The 20,498-nt window shown below is 36.8% G+C and overlaps 1 protein-coding gene across 1 annotated transcript in view; it reads left to right on the top strand.

The window, feature by feature from the left end:
* Positions 1 to 20,498, top strand: part of tmem8b (transmembrane protein 8B) — a 156,303-nt gene that overhangs the window by 52,035 nt on the left and 83,770 nt on the right. The window contains exon 6 of the mRNA XM_030142566.1: positions 8,791 to 9,173. Within this exon, the coding sequence (XP_029998426.1) occupies positions 8,791 to 9,173 (383 nt within the window). The remainder of the gene's footprint in view (positions 1 to 8,790; positions 9,174 to 20,498) is intronic.

Genomic DNA, 20,498 nt, shown 5'->3' with positions numbered 1-20,498 from the left:
TTTTTTAAAATATTTTCTTCATTTTTGTTCATTTTGTTCATTGTTTTGTTCATTTTACTTCATTACCTCCACCAAGGAGGTTATGTTTTTGCCAGGGTTTGTTTGTTTGTCTGTCTGTCTGTTTGTCTGTCCGTTAGTGTGCAACATAACTCAAAAAGTTATGGACAGATTTTGATGAAATTTTCAGGGTTTGTTGGAAATGGGATAAGGAAGAAATGATTAAATTTTGGTGGTGATCGGGGGTGGGGGGGCCCATTTCCAACAAACCCTGAAAATTTCATCAAAATCTGTCCATAACTTTTTGAGTTATGTTGCACACTAACGGACAGACAAACAGACAGACAGACAAACAAACAAACAAACAAACAAACCCTGGCAAAAACATAACCTTGGCGTGGGGGGGGGCCCACAGGGGGCGCTATGATCAGCCTTGGCGGAGGTCTGCGCTCTCCGAGTGCTTCTAGTTTTGTTTTTATATTTTCTTCATTTTTGTTCGTTTTGTTCATTGTTTTCTTCATTTTTCTTCATTTTGTTTTATATTCATTTTTGTTCATTTTGTTCAATATTTTCTTCATGTTTGGTCATTTTGTTTTTATATTTTCTTCATTTTTCTTCACTTCCTTCATTATTTTCTTAATTTTTCTTCATTGTGTTTTTATATTCATTTTCCTTAATTTTGTTCAATATTTATATTTTCTTCATTTTTGTGCATTTTGTTAATTATTTTCTTAATTTGTGTTCATGTTATTTTTGTATTTTCTTCATTTTTGTGCATTTTGTTCATTATTTCCTTCATTTGTGTTCATTTAATTTTTATATTTTCTTCATTTTTGTGCATTTTATTTATTATTTCCTTCATTTGTGTTCATTTAATTTTAATATTTTCTTCATTTTTGTGCATTTTGTTCATCATTTCCTTCATTTGTGTTCATTTAATTTTAATATTTTCTTCATTTTGTGCATTTTGTTCATTATTTTCTTCATTTGTGTTCATTTAATTTTTTGTATTTTCATCATTTTTGTGCATTTTGTTCATTATTTCCTTCACTTGTGTTCATTCTGATGATGTGAGTCCACTTCTCCTTCTAATTGGACCAAACCCCACCCCCGATCACCACCAAAATTTAATCATTTCTTCCTGGTGCCAGTATCAACATTTCCTGAAAATTTCATGAAAATCTGTCCATAACTTTTTGAGTTATTTTGCTAACAAACAAACAAACAAACAAACAAACAAACAAACACACAAACAAACACACACGCACGCACACAAAGCAAAGTGATTACAATACCTCCTGGTGGAGGTAAAAAGAACAGCAGTCAAAAAACGTGAAGTTTCTCAGCGAGGAGAGGAAAAAACTATTCGCTTGGTTAAAGAAACAAAAATCCAAGGTTCAAGGGTTACTTTATTTGTACCTGTGGGTAGATTTGTTTTGCAGTTGAGGTGATTGCTTTTGGCATTACAGCAAGACATACACTGAACATCTTAGACAGGTACTTGATCGAGCTTCCAGACAGGACAAAAAGTGCTCAGTGTTCCACCATTCAACAGTATAGCAGCATGGATAAGTAAAAGAATAAAATAAATAAATAAGATCAAATAAATAAAAACAAGATGCAATAAAACACAATAAAAACCCAGAGAAGATAAAAACCATCAGGGATTAAAAAAAAAACAAAAACAGGATAAGAACATAAAAAATTATAAATTTGAAGTCACAATAATAACAAGAAAAGCACTTAGAGAGTGCAGACCTCCACCAAGAGAGATCTGCCCCCCCACACCCCGATCACCACCAAAATTTGATAATTTCTTCCTTGTGCCAGTATCAACATTTCCTGAAAATTTCATGAAAATCCATCCATAACTTTTTGAGTTATCTTGCTAACAAACAAACAAACAAACAAACAAACAAACAAACAAACAAACAAACAAACAAACAAACGCACACAAAGCAAAGTGATCACAATACGTCCTGGCGGAGGTAATAAATAGAGCAAAGAAATAGAATAAATAACTAAAATAAGTTAATAAAGTGCAATGTCACTATTTCTTCTTGAGCTCAGTGACAGTGACAGGAACAAAGCTGTTTTTCTAACGCTGTGTCCGGCACCTTGGGACTAAGATCCTCCGTCAAGAGGAAAGGAGCTAGTGGTGTTAGCTGTGACACCAAAGCTTTGCAGCATGTGTCAAAAAAACAAACCAGTTTGCAGTGGAGCTTGTAAATCCGTGTGTCATTCGTTCATTAGTTTTTCAATTTAAAACCAAAAATCAAATTCATTTTCAAAACCAGAATGAAAAATGGATAACGGTTCATTTTTACATTTCCCGATTTTGTGCTCAAATTAAAAATGGAAAAAACGGATAACGACCGTTTCATTGTTTTGCTATTTTCAGTATAGTTAGGGTGTCTGACCCAGAAGTAGTCGTTACTAGGGAAAAAATAAACAAATGGAATCATGGAGGAATATTTGGCTATAATTAAGCAGCTGTTTGATACGTACGAAAGCGTAATGCATTCACCCAAAAAAATAAATTCGGCTCGGTTTTTCTCAATTTACAAGATAATTTTCTCGTTAATTCAGAAAAAAAGAGCTGAATGTAATTTTTTTCAGACAACAGTATCTCAGTCATTCAGAAAAAGAGCCAAATTTATTTTTTTGTGTGAATGATATATGCTTCCGTATCAAAACAGCTGCTTAATTATAGCAAAATATTCCTCCAGTCCGGCCATGATTCCGTTTGTTTATTTTTTCCCTAGTAACGACTACTTCCGGGTCACACAACTGAACTATATTGAAAATAGCAAAATCAGATGAAACGGTCGTTATCCGTTTTTTCCATGTTTCATTTGAGCACAAAATCAGGAAATTGAAAAATGAACCGTTATCAGTTTTTCATTCTGGTTTTGAAAATGAAAAACAAAAAAACGAGTCGTTTTTTTTGTTTTTTTCAGTTTTGGTTTTAAATTGAAAAACGAATGAACGAACGATACACAGATTCTTGTATCGGAGCTTGATTCATTTTTTGCTGATCGTGTGACGCATGACATCCGAAGCTTACTAGCTTAGCGTATTAACGTTTTTAAATCATCTCCTGAACAAAGAAAGTTTGTATCATCTGCAAATAAAATAAACTGCATTATCTTTGATATATTACATATGTTGTTAATATATAAAATCAATAATTTTGGCCCCAGAACAGACACTTGTGGGACTCCACATTCAATTTTTGAACAGTTAGACACTTTCCCAGCAAACTGCACATACTGTTGTCTGTTGTGTAAATAACTGGTTAACCAGTCTAAAACAACTCCTCTTATACCATATGAAAATAATTTTGAAATTAAAATGTTGTGATCTAATGTATCAAATGATTTCTTTAAATCAATAAATACTCCTATAGTATATTTTTTGTTATCTGTTGCATTTGTGATTTCTTCTATTATGTTCATTAATGCTAAAGCTGTAGAACGACGACCTCGAAAGCCATATTGACTGTCATTTAACAAATTATTTTTCTCAATAAAAGAATCTAATTTTTCACAAATAATTTTTCAATTATTTTAGAAAATTGTGACAGCAAAGATACTGGTTTGTAATTAGTCAGGTTCTTTTGTCTCCTGCTGTAAACAGTGGAATGACCTTTGCCATCTTCATTCTGTCTGGAAAAATTCCTTTACAAAAGGAAAGATTAAAAATATGGCTTAAAGGTTTTGTTATACAATCAATAGTCTTTTTTACGATAATCATGTCATGTATATATTACACCACTGCTGACCTAAAGGAGCTGTCATATCTGTATTGTGTCTGCTATTTATTTTCTTTTATGTTATGTTGTATGTGAAAAGTAGTTTTTTGTATGATTATATTGTATGTTATTTGCATTGACTAGTTGTAAAGATTATTGTAAGGACCCCAGGAAGTATAGCTATAGCTATGATACAGCTAATGGGGATCCTAAAGAAAGAAAGAAAGAATCTCCCAAAATATTGGTCCTAGGGCTGCTTGATTATAGAAAAAAAAAAAAATCATGATTATTTTAGCAATAATTGAAATCACGATTATTAAAAACGATTATTTGTTAACCTTAAAGTTGTTTATGTTTTTCTTGCAAAACAATGTAAAATATACTCTTTAAACATAAATAAAGCTTTTAACCACTAAAACAAAGTATTTTCACTTTTGTACGAAACAAAAAAATCTTTGAAATCAAATAAGTGTACTGTAAATTCAAGTATGTTTCCTTTTGTAAACAAATAGTGCACTGGAATTAAACTACTATAGACTTGCCATAGAACTGTAGCAATAAAAAAAAAAAAAAAAACTCACATAAAGTGCAAATTATAAATTCAAGTATGTTCAATGTAGTATGAAACATAGTAAATTCAGTGGCGTGCTGTGAGGTTTCAGTTAAAGCCTTCTGTATGCATCAGCCATCTACAGGGTGTCCCATAAGTCTCCATACATAGGAGACATAATACATATGGTTCTAACATGTATTTCCTCATATTTCTTCTTTATAGTTCTTCAGCAGTGGGGGACACGCATTGAAATGTGTTCTCGACAAAATGGCAGTCATATAGAGCATATTATATAAATAAAAATGGTTTATGTCAAGAAACGTTTATTTTTCCGATGTATGGAGACTTATGGGACACCCTATAGAATACGTACGTTAGGGTTATACGGGTTAGGGTTAGGTTAATACGGGAGTTGCAGCGTAAAGAGATTCGGAGACTAAAGATTGCATTGCGGACGAAGTTGTTTTTATGCGTTTTAGTTTTTCATAAGATAAAGAATATGATAAAGGTGGCGGTGGTTAAACTTTAGATGGTTCAAAAGGTTTGTTGTGTTAGCGGTCGGTGCGGACACAACTACGAAACACTTTTTGCTCGTGATGTGTTTTTGCTCTTCGTCTTCTTCATCAAACCCAAAGTGATTCCATACAATTGAATTGGACTTGCCTTTTTTGTTTACCAAGCACTTCTGCTGTGATTCTCCTGCTATTTTTCCAGACCGCTAGGTACAACTTTCCTCTTGGGGTGGACCTGCCGGCTAGCTGGCAGCAGTAGCTTAGAGGGGGGCGGGGCAGAGCAGCTCATGGTAGCTTGCGTGCGCGTGAATTAAAACGACTCAAAATTAATAATTGTTTTTTTCTCGATTACATAATTTTTGTAATCGTTGCGTGTAATAATTGAAATTGTAATTGAATTTCGATTAATTGCACAGCCCTAATTGGTCCTATCAATTTACTAAAATATTTAATGTGAAGATAGGACATCGAGAGAATACCAAGAATGTGCAAAGCAGTAATAAAAGCAAAATGTGGCTATTTTGAATCTAAAATATAGAACATGCTTTGAGTTATTTTACACTTTTTTTTTTTTTTTTTTTTTTTACAATTTTACTAATCATTTTCCATAACAATATTGACATCATTAAGGCATTTCTTACAAAATTTGTGAACTTTGTGAACCCCTGCTGCTACTATACTTATACTTCCTTGGTTTTAGTGATGTGGATAAATTATGCACTGATTGATTGATTTGTTTTGTTCATGTTCTTGTCAAATCACCCATTCAGATTTATCAGCAGTGAATCATGAACCGCTACCATTGAATCAGCATTCAAACCAGTCATGTGGTGTACATGTCAAATGAAGTGTTGGACGTCATGGGTCACATGATCGGAACAAGCTTCGAGTAGTGAACTTTTTTCAGGACAGTTGTGATTAAAAACGTTCTTTGCTTCAGAAAGCTTCACTTCGTCCATCGTTAACTGTCGGAACAAAGGGAGACATGGACAATATATGCATACGCAAGGTAATGGGGAACAGGTGCAAATGATCAGAACGTGGGAAGACGATCAGATTAACAGGAAGGGGAAGTTGTCGGACACAGAGGGAAAAACCATTTACAAAATAAAAGTCACAAGACAAAATAATAATAATAATAATAATAGTAATAATAATAATAATAATAATAATAATAATAATAATAATAATAATAATTAACCCTTTCATGCATGAATTATGAGAACCTTAGTTGAGATTTTTTTCCTGAGTGTTTTTATTCCTCTTTAGGCATAAAAAAACAATGCAATTGATTTTTTTTTTTTTTTTTTTTTTTTTTTTTTAATGAACCTGTTTTTCAAGGAGTTACAAACACATCCACTCAACTGGACACCATGCATTTTATTTTTGAAGTAAAGAAACATGTTTTTAAAACCCATCATCAGAAAGTCATATACTGTGTGAAAACTGTTCATTCATTCATTATTTTTTGTTTATTTTGAGCATTTACAGAATACATGCAAATTCAAAATTCCAAGATCATTCATCTACACTTGAAAAGGAGTTGGAAGAAGAAAAACTATGAAACAAAAACATTTTTCATGCTGCTAATCTGATGTTTTCTCACATTTTAACATAGTCTAATACTAGATATTACTAACTTCATGGAGATAATATGCAAAAAAAAAAACACCTTTTTGATTAAGAAAACTGTTAATTACAGTCTCATAACAATTAGCAATTAATTTAAAGCATATTAGTGCAGATCAGGTTTATCAAGAACAGCAATATTTCAGTAACAGTATGAATTGCAGTGTATGGGATAAGGGTATATAAGGGTCCACTGTGTTGGCTGATATGGAACTAAAACAACAAAACCCATGAATATACAAGAGAACAGCTGGAGAAGAACTGTCCACTGGAGTCACCACTATGTATGAAAGGGTTAATAATAACACTGGTCAACAACAAATTTATTGTTTAAGTTTTTTGAGCTGATTTAGGATAATTTTGGTGTGCTGAATCCAAAAATCACATTAATTTTGCTCAATCAGGTCAACTTTCTGAACTATGCTACATATTGGCTTTTTAACATTTTTGCTTGCATTTATGGGCATTTTCACATCATATGATACAAAATTCTTTCATATTTCTTGCAATAAACGAGTTCTGAAGCTTTTACTTTTGCCAATTTATGATTAATGTTTTTTTTTAATATTACAGGTGAATGAAATGGCTTCGACTAGAAGATCTTGCAAAAATAAGCCTGACGTATTCTGCTACATCTGCGCTGAATACACCATTGTACCTAACAGGAATCCTGTAATCTAAATGTACATAATAGAAAATGTTTTTATTCTATGTGTCCTCCTTCTTTCTCAATAACTGCCTTCATACGCTTCCTGAAACTTGCGCAAGTGTTCCTCAAATATTCGGGTGACAACTTCTCCCATTCTTCTTTAATAGTATCTTCCAGACTTTCTCGTAATAGTTTTGCTCATAGTCATTCTCTTCTTTACATTATAAACAGTCTTTATGGACACTCCAACTACTTTTGAAATCTCCTTTGGTGTGACGAGTGCATTCAGCAAATCACACACTCTTTGACGTTTGCTTTCCTGATTACTCATATGGGCAAAAGTTTCTGAAAAGGTATGGATAATAGTGTTAGGTATGATTATGACATCAGCATATGTTTGGTTTCAAAACAATTGACGTAGTACCTGCTGAGAAAAAACAACTAAATGTTCATTGTAAATTTTGCTTCCCCACCCTGTATATAAATATTTTTTTAATGGAATGTCCTTTGTGATGGACAGCATTTAAGTTAAACTGTCAAACTTTTGTCCCCTATAGAGGACAAAATGCATTGCTGGGTCTCAGGAGGATATGCAAAGAAAAAAAAAAAAAAAAGAATAAAAAGCTTGTTGTTTCAGAAAACTGTTAATGACAGTCTAATAACAATTAGCAATTGATTTACACTAAATCATGTTAGTGCAGATCAGGTTTATCAAAAACAGCAGCGTTACAGTACTGGTCTGAATGTCAGTGTATGGGATGGTGCAGAAGTGTCCACTGTGTTGGCTCATATGGAACTAAAACAACCAAACCCATGAATATACAAGAGAACAGCTGGAGAAGAACTGTCCACTGTAGTGACCACTGTGCATGAAAGGGTTAATAAAGTATTTTTCACAGCAGGTGCCTGGCCCCTTAATGTATGATCTGACATTCTGTGATATGTGTCAAAGCCAAAGGACATTCTTTGAACCACGAGAGCGTCTGCACAACAACACTCCCACCCCCACACTTGCACTTGCACACATGCATAAACATGCACCTTATGCATGTTTCTTATCAGATTTTTCCTGTTTTCTACCAAAGTTCCAGTTGCCTCAAGCCTGCAATATTATGAATTTTTGTTATTTTTAGGAGCGCTTCAGCTGCATACATCAAAACACTTCAAACCCTTTCGGAGACAACAGTAGGCTATGCAAGCAAGGCTGAGCTGCAGAAGCCTTTGAAATCTTTTTTTTCCCTTAGGAATCGGTGTTATTGCTGATATTTGACAGTACTTTCAATGACCATTTTGCAGTGAGTTGCTTTGTGTTGAGTGAAAGCATACTGTTTGCATTTGCTGGGAATCTTTGTCTCATTAAAAACCAATGTACAGCTCTGAACCTTACTGTTTACATTATGGAAGCCAGCCGAAAGGGATCATTTCAAACATTTGCAAAAGACTAGGTTGCTTAGCATGCATAATAATCCTAGTAAAATAACGGACACGGTTGCTGCCTGTTTGTTTGCGAGTTGCCAGGGATCGCTTGTTTGATTTTATGATAGGGATTATTGCATTACCCAGGCTGTTACTGCAACGTGAATTCTAAAAAAGCCTCTGTGTTAAGCCTGTACAATCCTCCAAATTGTCAGATTCACTTACAAGAATCCTGCTGATTGATTTCCTTTGTGAATTTTCTACCTTTCCCTCTGCCTAGATTGCTCCAAGCCCAATCTGTCAAAGGACCAAGCGCAGCCTAGCTCCTCCATGAACATGCCCCAGTCCTTTGGAACAGCCATGGGTTTCTCCTTGTCTGAGACGCTGTCGGTGGCAGCGCTGCCCGGCCTGTCTCCGAACGCCAGTCACCTGCACACGACAGACAACAGCATCATTTACCTCGCACCCACCGCCGATACCAACAAGTGCTGGCCAATCCGTCCCACTCTGCGCAATGAGCTGGACACCTTTTCCGTACACTTCTACGTCTTCTTCGGTCCAAATATATCCATTCCACCTGACAGGGCCGCCGTGTTCGCCATCAACCTCATGCCAGTTTTAGACAGCGGAGGAGTCCTCAACATGGAGCTCAAGCTCAACATGGTGAGTGTGTTTACTGACTATCGCACAAATGTAGGCCACTAAATTTGCTTCAGATTATTTGATATAAATATATATTAGGGCTGGGCAAGTTAATGCGTTATTACCGCGTTAACACATTCATTAAATAACCCCAACAATTTTTTTATCTCACATTAATGCCATTTTATCATAACTCATATTCTTCTGCCTCTGCTTGTGTGCGTGTGGTGATTAGCTCGGCAGATAGACAACAGGTTTCCCAAGAAAAGCCGGACACCGAAAACTTCTCTCCAAATCTTTTACTTGAGACTCACTGTAAAACTGCAACATACATACAAAATATGTCTCAGGTATGTTCATTGCCTTAGTACATTTACATGGCATTATACATTTAAATGAATGGGAAAAAGATTGCTAGCTCGATACTAACTTGAATGGGAAAATCCATAGACACGCTAACGATTAGCATTTACAGATTTACTTAAGATTTACAACGTCTTTTTATCCAGCAACAAAGGTTCACATCAGAGATATTTTATACTATTCATTCTTACAACAACTGAACGTAAAATACTCACAGGCAAATGTTTTTCAGGCCATACAAACAGAGTGAAAGAAACGTGTCTGTTAGTTCCTTCTTATGTCCGAACTGGCTATGGGAACAGCGCAAGTACAAAACATACGTTAGTGCAACTTATTCCGACACTAGAGGGTCCCCTTTGCTAGCTTTTAACAACTGAACATCACATATTATTGGGCTTATTATTATAGTATTAGTACTTATTAGTGGGTTTAAGACTCCTGTCAATCACTCAACCAGAAATAAACTGGTGGGGACATAAACATGGAAAAAAGTACTGGTCTTTTACATGGACATTTTCATTTTAAATGTCTTCACATGGTGGGGTTGAGAAGGCCAAAGTTGTTTGTAAGCACTGCAATGTGGAATTATTTTTTATCACAGCAGTACTTCCAGTCTAAAATATCACTTAAAGGCGATACCTGCCATTGATGCCGGCAAACCCCCCCATATAACTGTGTGATTAATCGTGATTGATTGCAGAAATCCACGCGATTAATTACGATTAAAGATTTTAATCGCTGCCCAGCACTAATATATATTAATAATAATGATGGATTAGATATCTATAGCACTTTTCAAGGCACCCAAAGCCCTTTACATTATTGATCCATTATTCGTTCACTCTCTGGTGGTGGGAAACCATGTTTGTAGCTCTGGGGCCAGCCGACGGAAGCATGGCTGCCCATTCACGCCAAACTCTGACCACCATCGAACATTCATACACATTCATACACCAGTGTGAGTGACACTGGAGGCAGGATCAGTGAAGTGTCTTGCCCAAGGACACAGCGGCACATGACTAGGACAGAGCAAACCGCCAGCCCTTCGGTTATTAGACGACCCACTCTACTTCCTGAGCCGTGATCGCTTATACACACACAAGAAGTATCATGTGAGGAAGCTGTGATTGAATGGTTAAGGTGAATATCACTTCTGATGTACTTTGAGAAATGTATGGACATGGCTTCAGCAAAATGCAAAGCAAAGCAAGTTTATATATACAGCACATTTCATACAAAAAGGCAATGTGCTTTCTAAGCAAAAAGAACATCCAGAAGAAACTGAAAACACTGCTTCAACAACAAAAGATAGAAAGATTAAAAGTAAGGGAGTAGGGAGGTGTCGACTACAGAAAACAGTAATAAATAATACAGCTGAACAATTGTTAACCAGTTAAATACCAGTGGAACAGTGGAACAGGGTTCTTCTGGGGTCATTCTGTGATCCAACAACAGTAACAGCTGTTTGGAAAATGATAACGTACAGTTAGTCAGTAATCAGAGGAGTAATGAATGATCCAGAAGCAGAAGACTGTGTTTGTAACCCAGCAATAGGAAACACTGGACACAAGCTGAAAATGGGTACTGATGGGTACTGGTGGGTCCTGACTGGCACTGATGGGAGCTGATGGGAGCTGATGGGTACTGGCTGGTACTGATGGGTACTGATGGGAGCTGATGCGTACTGATGGGTCCTGACTGGTACTGGTGGGAGCTGACGGGTACTGACTGCTACTGATGCATACTGGTGGGTCCTGACTGGTACTGATGGGTACTGGTGGGAGCTGATGGATACTGATGGGTCCTGACTGGCACTGATGGGTACTGATGGGAGCTGATGGGTACTGACTGGTACTGATGGGAGCTGATGTGTACTGATGGGTCCTGACTGGTAGTGATGGGAGCTTATGGGTACTGACTGGTACTGATGCATACTGATGGGTCCTGACTGGCACTGATGGGCACTGATGGGAGCTGATGGGTACTGACTGGTACTGATGGGTACTAATGGGAGCTGATGCGTACTGATGGGTCCTGACTGGTAGTGATGGGAGCTGATGGGTACTGACTGGCACTGATGCATACTGATGGGTCCTGACTGGAGCTGATGGGAGCTGATGGGTACTGACTGGTACTGATGAGTACTGATGGGTGCTGATGCGTACTGATGGGTCCTGACTGGTACTGATGGGAGCTGATGGGTACTAACTGCTACTGATGCATACTGATGGGTCCTGACTGGTACTGATGGGAGCTTATGGGTACTGACTGGTGCTGATGGGTACTGATTGGAGCTGATGGGTACTGATGGGTACTGATTAGTACTGATGGGTGCTGATAGGAGCTGATGGGTACTGGTACTGATGGGTACTGATGGGAGCTGAGGTGTACTGATGGGTTCTGACTGGTAGTGATGGGTACTGATGGGTCCTGACTGGTACTGATGGGTACTGATGGGAGCTGATTGGTACTGATGAGCACTGATGGGTGCTGATGGGTACTGATTGGTACTGATGGATGCTGATGGGTACTAATGGGAGCTGATGGGTACTGATGAGTACTGATGGGAGCTGATGGATACTGATGAGTACTGATGGGAGCTGATTGGTACTGATGGGTGCTGATGGGTACTGATTGGTACTGATGGGTGCTGATGGGTACTAATGGGAGATGATGGGTACTGATAGGAGTTGATGGGTACTGATGGGAGCTGATTGGTACTGATGGGAGCTGATGGGTACTGATGGGTGCTGATGGGTACTGATGGGAGCTGATGGGTGCTGATGTGTACTGATAGGAGCTGATGGGTACTGATGAGTGCTGATGGGTACTGATGGGAGCTGATGGGTACTGATAGGAGCAGATGGGTACTGATGGGAGCTGATGGGTGCTGATGTGTACTGATGTGTACTGATAGGAGCTGATGGGTACTGATGAGCACTGATGGGTACTGATGGGAGCTGATGGGTACTGATAGGAGCAGATGGGTACTGATGGGAGCTGATGGGTACTGATAGGAGCTGATAGGTACTGATGGTCTCTGATAGGAGCTGATGGGCACTGATGGGTACTGATGGGAGCTCATGGGTACTGATGGGTACTGATGGGAGCTCATGGGTACTGATGGGTACTGATGGGAGCTCATGGGTACTGATGGGAGCTGATGGGTGAAAAAAATCCCTTAGATGTTTGAAAACAACTCTCTCATTTTTTAAAAGTCTTTCAATGGAGGCTTTTTTGTTATAAATCTTTGTGAGAAAATGCCTGATAGCAATGAACCAATTATTATTTGTTTAAAAAGTATGATGGTAGTGTCCTCCAGACATGTTGATGATACTAAAGAGTTTCTTTTAGAGTTGAATAAATAAAACTTCTTAGGTTATGTGGTAAGTCCTGCTAACAAGTTGCTTATTACCCTCATCTGTTAATTAAAGTATTTGTTAAAAACATTATAAACTGGTAGCTGTAACATTTAATTTAACAGCTAGTAAATACAAAATATGTATTATTGTTAATGATGTGACAAAGAAAGATTAATAAAATTTACACAACATAATAAACAGCAGTCTATGAATGTAAAAAACTTTTAAATGTGCTTTAAATGTTTAATGAAATGTTTGTGGTGCCATGATTAATACTTATCAGTCCGACTGACACATAATAGTACTAATAATCATCTTGTAAGAACTCACAAAGGCCTAATTACAGTTATTTAGAACTCACTATAGTGAAAGATTTTTCAATTGCAATTGTGCATCAGATATATCAGACATGATCAAATAAGTAAAGGGTTCAGAATAGAAACTTTTTACATTAACTTTTTACATTACATTAATTCTTACAGAAATGTTTTTTTTTCCTATTGCAAGTTTTCTGATTGCAATCAGGGAAATAAATATGTAACAGTCGGTGAAGGGCACATGTGTGCCTGGCTAATCCTGCTAAATATGGATGCTCATATGGCCACAGACTGAAAAAGTTCACAATGGAACAGGGAGACAGTGTTTGGACTCGTGGCATACGTCTCTAATTGAGAGTGAACAAAATGCAAAAATCAGCCAAGCAGGATGTGAGAAGTCTTTGTTAAGCTGTCCTTCAGACACTAATAGCATTAGGAATGCACCTGCAGTGTCTGTGGACGTCTACAGGGAGCAGAAACAGCACTGCTACAGGCTGCCAGATGGACTTTAATACACATTTTACTCCTAATACACAGTAAAGCTGCCAGTGTTGATAAAAATGAAGAGAGTTTAGAAACCTGATAGCACTCTTTGATTTGTCAGTTTCAAGAATATCTTTGCGCTTTTGGAATTCTGCCTTTTTCTAGATAAAGGGATTGATCTGAGTTTTCATGCACCCATGCTGTTTCTCTCTGCATCTTGTGCGCTAAGCTAGGCTAAACACATCTTTTATCCCTGCGCTAAACGCTCTGAGATTAAATTGATAATCGATATTCTCATCTAACCCCCGGTAAGAAAGTAAACAGGCATATTTCCCAAAATGTCAGAGAAAAATACAGATTGTTGATGTTATAGGAAATGTGAATAATTGGCTGAATAATTAATTGGAGGGTTTATTGACTGATTCCTGGGGTAACTGTCGTCTCACAGAAAAATGACTGTGTGCACTTCATCTCACAGTCCTGTCAGGAGATAATAACCAACGTCCACAGTGACAATATGTTTGTTCAGCTGGATGTTTGGATGTCCTGCCTGTCCTCCTCTACTTTATCTTATGCATTACCACAGAGATGGGCACAAATACAGAAAAAAAGTTTCCTGTCATAAATCACAACTATGCTACTTGCAAAATGCAAATCTGCTTCTATGAAACAAGTCTGGAAGCACTTTGGGTCTCTGTTAAAAAATGAATATTTACTGAGATAAAAGAAACTATTTTTCAGATATAACACATTTTTATTTGACGTGCGCATATGAAAATCTGCATGTAACACAGTAAAAAGGACACGAAAATTACACGCTGCTATTTTTTTGAATATCTTTTCATTCTCTCACAGGTACATTTTTGGGAATAGAAGTAATTATGCAAGGCAGAGTGTTTCACAAATATGACCACTGTTGCAAAATAACTCGTGATTTATATGTGTTTAAATGGGCAGGTTCTGCATGTAATGTGAGTGGACACAATGGGTTACACGTGAAACCTGGAATGAGACTGAGATTCATGAAAAACCACTAGGATCGTCAAATTTAACACAGTATCTTTATTTATAGTGCTATGTAAGACCATTTACAGCCATGTTTTCCAGATCTAATGCACTGACACCTAGGTAGCTTTTCATGTCCCAATGGTGGTCCTATTTTTGGCCCCAATATTTACCTCCGCCAAGGAGGTTATGTTTTTGCCAGGGTTTGTTTGTTTGTTTGTCTGTTTGTTTGTCTGTTTGTCTGTCCGTTAGTGTGAAACATAATTCAAAAAGTTATGGACAGATTTGGATGAAATTTTCAGGGTTTGTTGGAAATGGGATAAGGAAGAAATGATTAAATTTTGGTGGTGATCGGGGGTGGGGGGGCCCACGGGGGGGCCCACTGATCAGCCTTGGCGGAGGTCTGCGCTCTCCGAGTGCTTCTAGTTTATTAATTATTCATTAATTTTGGGATGGCTCAGAGCAAGAGTACAACTTTATTGCATTTATCTGAGGTCATCATTAGGTAAATCCTGGGGGGTAATATGTTTAAATTTCTCTTTTATTATTAGGTCTAAAAAAATCTGGCAAAGTGCCAGGTACCAAAATAAACCCAGTGTCATGGAAAGACCCAAATATTAGAATTACAAAATGTATTTGATTTAAATACAGGTAATTAACTGAAGTATGACAACTCAAGGATTAATTGACTACACTGTATGACTGTACAGCCGCTAGCATCTTTGCTAATGTTACCTTATGCCACGTTTCCACTATGTGGAACCGGCTCGGCTTGGCTCGGCTCGACTCGGTATTTCTGGAGACCATTTCCATTACAAGATACTACAGACTTTACAGTACCTGGTCGTCATAGCAACACAGCACATTATTTCCGTGTTGTCTGCTCAGAGAGTTGCTGATAAACTCACTCGTTGCGTGTTGTCTCGTCTGAATTTTTATATCGGCCACCAAAGACTGAATCTCCTGGACCGACCATGGTGTAGTTTTTGGCTGTTATTATGTGAATTAATGTACCGCTATATTTACTGTCAACTTCCGTATCTGTTTTTTTTTGCAAAACGGCGGGTCACAGAGAAAACTATCTGACCAATCAGTGGTCTGCAGTGTGTACACGTCACGGTTTAGTATCTGGTCCCCAGTCCTTGAACCTCAGCGGAGGTGATACCAAAAAAGTAGTACCGGGTACCAGATTCCAGGTCCTTTTTCGCAATGGAAATGCAAAAAGGCCGAGCCAAGTCGAGCCGATACCACGTAGTGGAAATGGGGCATTACACATATGCTACAGAGGCTAAATTTTCTTTAATGTGTATACTCCATGTCAGTTTTTATGTCAGTTTAATGACAATTAGTGTGTTTTACAATTAAAGACTTAGCATTTGGGTGATCTAGCCTAAACACCTACCCTCAAGTAGAAAACAGAATTATGTTCATTCAAAGTTCTGTTATTTAGTTCTCTCTGAGGCACATTCAAAGAGGCTCAACTCGATATAAGATATTGTAATACTGTTCATGAGTTTGTCAGTTATTTACAGATGACTTTATATTAAACATTAGTGTCTGATTGGATTTCATGTTGTGATGAGTCATATTTTGACATTAGCTACGTTCTCTTCTAAGCTAATGGTAGAATGGGAATGTTAACTTGAAACTCAAAAACAAGGGGTATTGATTTTGTTTCTGTTTGCTTGTTTGTTTGTTTGTTAACACTCTAGCAGCTAAACTATTGGTTGAATTCATACCATATTGGGTTTATAGATTGCCAGTGACCCAGAATAGATGCCACTACATTCTGGGAAAAGTGGGTCAAAGTTCAAAATTTTTATGAATTTTATTTCATTTATTTATTTATTTATTTTTGCTGATAATGGGTGAAATTTCATGTCTATAAAAACATCAGTTTTGTTTTAATTTACTTCAAACTTGGAACATATATAAAGGTAATTGATATGATGACATCAGCACATGCATCGACATGCTGACATCAACTGGATCGATGCCAAAATAAGCTACAATACATGCGAGGGGCGGGGTTTGTTGTGCCTGGAACCACTTGTTATTTATGTAATAAATCTATTTTCTAACCACAAACATAGTAATACTACTAAGTATTAAATAAGCTTAGTGATAATATTGAATGTGGATTGAAAGTTTCTTTCTGATGGTATTTGCTGTTTACTATGACATACGTATACAGGGTGAGTCAGAAAAAACGCTCTTTTCATTTAAAGAAATTGTACCACTGAAATGGAAATGCTTATTTTTCTTTTGATCATACAGTCATATTGATGTGGTCATTGAGCATGTCTGGCGATTGAATCATTGATTTATGGCATAGCATAACAGGGGGAATGTCCATTGTTTATTGTGCACCGAAATATCTGCCAACACAGTTTATGCCACCGTGAATGAAATTGAAATTGTCAACCATTACAGCATGTTTACTCACCATCAAAATGTTTTGTCTCAACGAAGTCGTCCGGCACGACCTTCAACCTGGCTACCATTCAGATTGATGCAAATCTGTGCTCGTTGTCGCATCTCTAACACAGCTCTTCTCACCATTCGTGTTCGTCGTAGGGCTTGGATTTCAGCCGTGATGCGATTTCGGAGTTCCTGAAGAGTTTGTGGAACAGTCTGATACACACGGTTTTTAAGATACCCCCACAAGAAAAAATCAAGGGGGGTCAAGTCCGGGGATCTAGGTGGCCACTCTCTCTCCTGACCCAAACAGACAACTCGATGAGGAAATAATACTCGCAATCGCTGTGGTCTTGCCATGATGAAAACTCCCTGGGCACTGTCATGTAGGCCTATGTCCTGAGTGTGAAAGCAAAGCCCCGACTCCTGTACTTGTTGTCAATTTCAAGTTTGTTCACTGTGGCATACATTGTGTTGGCAGGTATTTCAGTGCCCAATAAACAATGGACCTTCTCTCTCTTATGCAATGCAATAAATCTATGACTACATCACCAGACATGCTGAATAACCACATCAATATGACTGTATGGTCAAAAGAAAAATCAGTGTTTCCGTTTTAGCAGTACAATTTCTTTAAATGGAAAGAGCATTTTTTCTGACTCACCCTGTATATGACTCTAAATCACAGAATTTGAAGCCTGTTATTTCGGTTTCCACTGGTTTTAAACTGTGTTGCAATCCATTCACATATCGTAAGGGTTCCCAAAGTAGGGTACGTGTACCCCCAGGGGTACTTGGAGGAAGCCCAGAGGGTACTTGAAATTTTTTGGGAAAAATGCATTAAATAATTCATCATATACTGAACACAAAATAAATAATGAGAATTAATGCTGAAATATAAAACACAATGAATACATTCATATGATAGTTTTATTGTCAGTCATCTTGTTTAAGCTTTGGTAACATTTGAAGAACATTTCTACACTGAAAAAAAAATGGAGTGCCATTTACTTGAAAAAACCTAGGCAACAATTTCCACATAAAAATCCTTAGTAAATTTTACTTTGGAAATTCCTAAGTAAAAGTTACTTACTAGTAACAATTAATTAATCAAACATACTCAAGTAAATTTTACTTGAATATATATTCCTTTAACACAGATCCTTTGCTAGTAAATTTCACTTTAGAACACCTTTGCATGTTATTACAAAACCCCAGTAAATTATAATAATGTATTTCAGTTTATTTACCTTGCTTTTATTTACCTTATTTCATGAATTATTTAAGTAACATTAACACAATATTCAAAGTTTTTACCTCTTAAAAATTTAATTATATTTCACTCTTAATTTGTCTACTTTTTTACTTTAATTTTCTTAATTGAGGGCTTTAACAAATCATGAAATAAAACACAAAATAACTTTTTTTTTTAAAAAACAGCATCTTTTATTTAACATAACCTCCTGCAAGAGGTAGTAAAAACTGTGTTTCCAAATGGACTTGAAAAACAATTAAAAGTTAGTTATTTTTTATTTTTTTTTTATTACATTTGACCTAATTTATTTAACCTCTCAAGGTCTGAAGAGAACATACAAACCCTGGAAATGTAACTTTTAAGTGCAGTTACAGTGTCTATCAGAAGTGTGGACAGACTTTCTCATTCAATAGGTCAGGACAGAAACTGTTCCGGGCCCTGTCCCCACTCACATGAGAACACGTAAAGTAATGATCCCTGGAGGTAGAATCGGAGCTCTTGTGTGAGGATGTGCATGGATCAGAAAGGGCCCCCAGGAGTGAGCACAGTCCTCTGCAGCAGCCATGTGCTGATGTATTGAGGGAGAAAGTGTATCCACACTTTAGAGTGGCACTACACATCATTGGAATGACTACATATTCTTTTAGTATTTTAAAGTTAACTTTCAACAGTTCAATGTAACACTTCATAAAGTACAATTATTACACAATCCCCGCAGTCTGGTAATTGCTGCCATAACAAAACATACACTTTTTCAAAGCTGTCTCAGGCATAAAAGTGCCACAAAAATTATAAACTTTTACATTTTAATTAAGATATTTGAACTTTTTTTGTTCATCTTTTTAATTTCAGAAGATGTTGGGCAGAACATGTGTCCACTGAAAACTGAACAACAGAAGATAACAGTTGTACGTTTCCACTTCACAACAATACTACTTTTACAAATAGTTAATTATGTTATCAATTAAGCTTTCAACCCACTATGGATCAATTATGATGAGGGCTTATGTTATAGCAAGCTCCAGACACTGCTTAATGATATTGCACATAGTAACTAGAAAAGGGGAGTCATTTTGTAAAATGGCGCATCCTGAAAATGTTTAAGTAAACACCCATAACACTTCCTGTGTCGTGTCCTGTGAGTTGGGTGTCAGGTTGCGTTTCATGCCATGTTGTGCGTCATATTGTTGTGTTGTCTCATTTGTATGTTGTGTTTCATGTTGTTGTAGATCATGTTGTGTTGTCTCATTTGTATGTTGTGTTTCATATTGTGTTGTGCGTCATGTGATGTGGTCTCATTTGTATGTTGTGTTTTGCGTCATGCTGTGTTGTGTGTTGTGTTGTATGTTGTGTTTCATGTTGTGTGTCGTATTAACCTCTTCTCATTATTAGCTAACATGTATTTACAGTGAAATACAAGTTAAACCCACTCACATGGAAACATTTATCTTAAAAGTTTTTTGTGTAAAGCCTGAACTCTGGGAGACATCTTCAGGACATCAAGCTCAAGAAAGACCTTCTGAAAAACTTCAAATGTGTATTTTAACTTAGGTGGATAACTCAAGTTCATGGCATAGATAAACCCCATGAGTAGAACGCAAGCCTTTACCACACTTCTGCAGTTGTCCAAAACCTCTTCTCCCTCGATGATGATCAGAACATTCGGACTGGTGTAGTCTTCCTTTGGTGTGTGGATGACAACGATCTTCATGACATGATGATCGGAGTCCTCTTTAATGACTTCTTTGCCGACATCCTGTCAAATCATGTGAATAAGTGGTCAAACATCAATCTGTGACACATTTATTTAAACAGTTCCTCAATATACAATAGGTCAGTCAGTTACAAGGATGAAGTGGTAAATTAGGCTAATGCACAAATAAAATGGTCAGAGCAAGACACTGATAAAGTATTTACATAACTAATGATTCTAATTAGTTTATCTAAAGATAAGTTATGATGTAGTGATAATTGGAAAAAAAAAAAAAATTGATAATGAAAATACAGGGTGGGAAGGCAAAATTTACAATGAATATTTAGTTGTTTTTTCTCAGCAGGCACTACGTTAATTGTTTTGAAACCAAACATATATTTATGTCATAATCATACCTAACACTATTATCCATACCTTTTCAGAAACTTT

This window comes from Sphaeramia orbicularis, chromosome 9, assembly GCF_902148855.1.
Source record: "Sphaeramia orbicularis chromosome 9, fSphaOr1.1, whole genome shotgun sequence".
NCBI lineage: Eukaryota > Metazoa > Chordata > Actinopteri > Kurtiformes > Apogonidae > Sphaeramia > Sphaeramia orbicularis.
The sequence above is the reverse complement of the archived record's forward strand: the minus strand, read 5'-3'. Positions and strand labels throughout refer to the sequence as shown.